The sequence below is a fragment of the Volvox carteri genome, assembly GCF_000143455.1.
Source record: "Volvox carteri f. nagariensis unplaced genomic scaffold VOLCAscaffold_53, whole genome shotgun sequence".
NCBI lineage: Eukaryota > Viridiplantae > Chlorophyta > Chlorophyceae > Chlamydomonadales > Volvocaceae > Volvox > Volvox carteri.
Window position 1 is genome coordinate 572,632 of NW_003307596.1, and position 1,851 is coordinate 574,482.

The window sequence follows — 1,851 nt, forward strand, 5'->3', positions numbered from 1 at the left end:
GGTTCATCGGTGCTAAGACTGGCAACATCGAGAATATTATCAACCACGTCAAAACACGCCAGCACATGATGGCGTGCAAGCAAGAGACACAGCGGCTCACCCAGCAGGGTGGCCTTGTCGCGCGGCCCATGCCACCACCTGGAGTGCGAGACGTCAGCTGTGCCTGGCCACCTGACATGCGCATGCATCTATATGGCATGTCGGACGAGGCGGCAGAGGAGGAGTATCAGCGCCTCTACAGCCAGTTTCAGCACAGGCGCACACGTCGGCGAGAGCAGCAGCCCAATGCCGTAGACAGTGGGCGCCGCATCTTACCGTGCACTTCACCCACTCCTGCACCTGGAGCGCGCACCGTTGGTCCCAACATGGATCCGGAGGCACAGCGCATCGTCAGCCCCGACGTGGCGACATGGATATTAGCGATAGCGAGTCTGGTGAGGGAGTCCATATGGTTCGAAGCGGAGGGGGTGGGAATGTGCGCCTGTTTCTCTCCAGTGAGAGTCCGGAGTGGTTCACCCCACTGAGTATCATAGAGCTGGTGCGCGAGGTGTTCACTCCTGGCAGGATCGACCTGGACCCATGCTCGTCCGCGGCTGCTAACACACGTGTTGGGGCGACAGTGTATTACGATATGGAATCCGATGGTCTGTTGGAGTGCAACGCGTGGATGGGCAATGTGTTTGTCAACCCGCCTTTTGGGGTGCAGGGTGGTGCAAGCTATCAGAGCCTGTTTTTCCAGAGATGCGCAACAGAGTACACGGCTGGTCACATTCACCAAGCAGTACTGCTACTGAAAGCCGCTGTGGGTTATGCGTGGTTTGATGCCATACTACAATGGCCTGTCTGTTTTCTGCGCCAACGTTTGGCGTTTGTGCGTGGGCAATCCGGGAGTCAACAGCAGGAGGGAGGACCCCTGACATGGGGAGCGGGGGTAGCCAATCCACACGGAAGTGTCGTGGTTTACATGGGCCCAGACGTGCAACGTTTTGTGTCAGTGTTTGGTTGTATGGGCGGAATACCGGGGGCGACTTCATGGGCCATGCCCCGCCCAACGGAGAGCTCGATGGATTAAGGCATAGATTGCATATGGCGAACATATTCTTCTCGGCAGACATCTGCATTTTCATTTGTTTTCAATGTAGCTCGTGGTACTGAGTTTAGCGGTTTATCAGAGATTTGTCATTGTTTCCACCCGAACCTATTCATGCAAACGAGTGTTGTGGGATAAACTGGACGGACTGTCGATAAAGTGTGGTGGGAAAACAGTGGGACCTCGGCAGCTGACTTGACTGGGTAATGCAGTCGTGGCCCTGAGTGCTTGCCTCCGGTAGTAGTAGTAGTGCCAGAGTACGGTAACCAGGTGTGCAAGTTTTTCCACTCCATGTCGTGGGATCGAATCTAATACACACATGAGGCACTTGTAAGCGGTCCTCTTGCAAAGTTTTTCTGTAAATTCCTTAAAAGTCATGTGCTTTTGGATGCCAGCCCGAGCCAATCCTGCCAACTTGACAGCCAATTCGACACCCTGTCAGGCTAATTCGATACCCTGTCAGGCCAATTTGACACCCCGAACAGGTCAATTCGATACCCTGTCAGGCTAATTCAATACCCTGTTAGGCCAATTCGGCACCCGGACAGGCCAATTCGACACCCGGACAGGCCAATTCAGGCGCAGCACAGCCCAATTCCGAGGCTCCACAGCGCAATTCGAATACCTCCGGCGGGTCCGCCAGAACAATTCCAGACCTCGGCAGACCAATTCTTTTGTCAGGAATAAAATCCAGGCTAATTCTGCGACAGAGCTCTTCCCTAATTCCAGCCCGAATCCTACCCTCCTGCCATAGCTACCTC

The 1,851-nt window shown here is 54.6% G+C and overlaps 1 protein-coding gene across 1 annotated transcript; it reads left to right on the forward strand.

Moving 5' to 3' along the window:
* Nucleotides 1-68: 68 nt before the first annotated feature.
* On the forward strand, nt 69-1,601 carry VOLCADRAFT_106900 (uncharacterized protein; the record flags this gene model as incomplete). The annotated part of the gene is made up of 2 exons (XM_002955573.1): nt 69-434; nt 1,533-1,601. The coding sequence occupies 2 exons, from the start codon at nt 69-71 to the stop codon at nt 1,599-1,601; spliced, it is 435 nt and encodes a 144-aa protein (XP_002955619.1).
* Between the last annotated feature and the right edge of the window lie 250 nt (nt 1,602-1,851).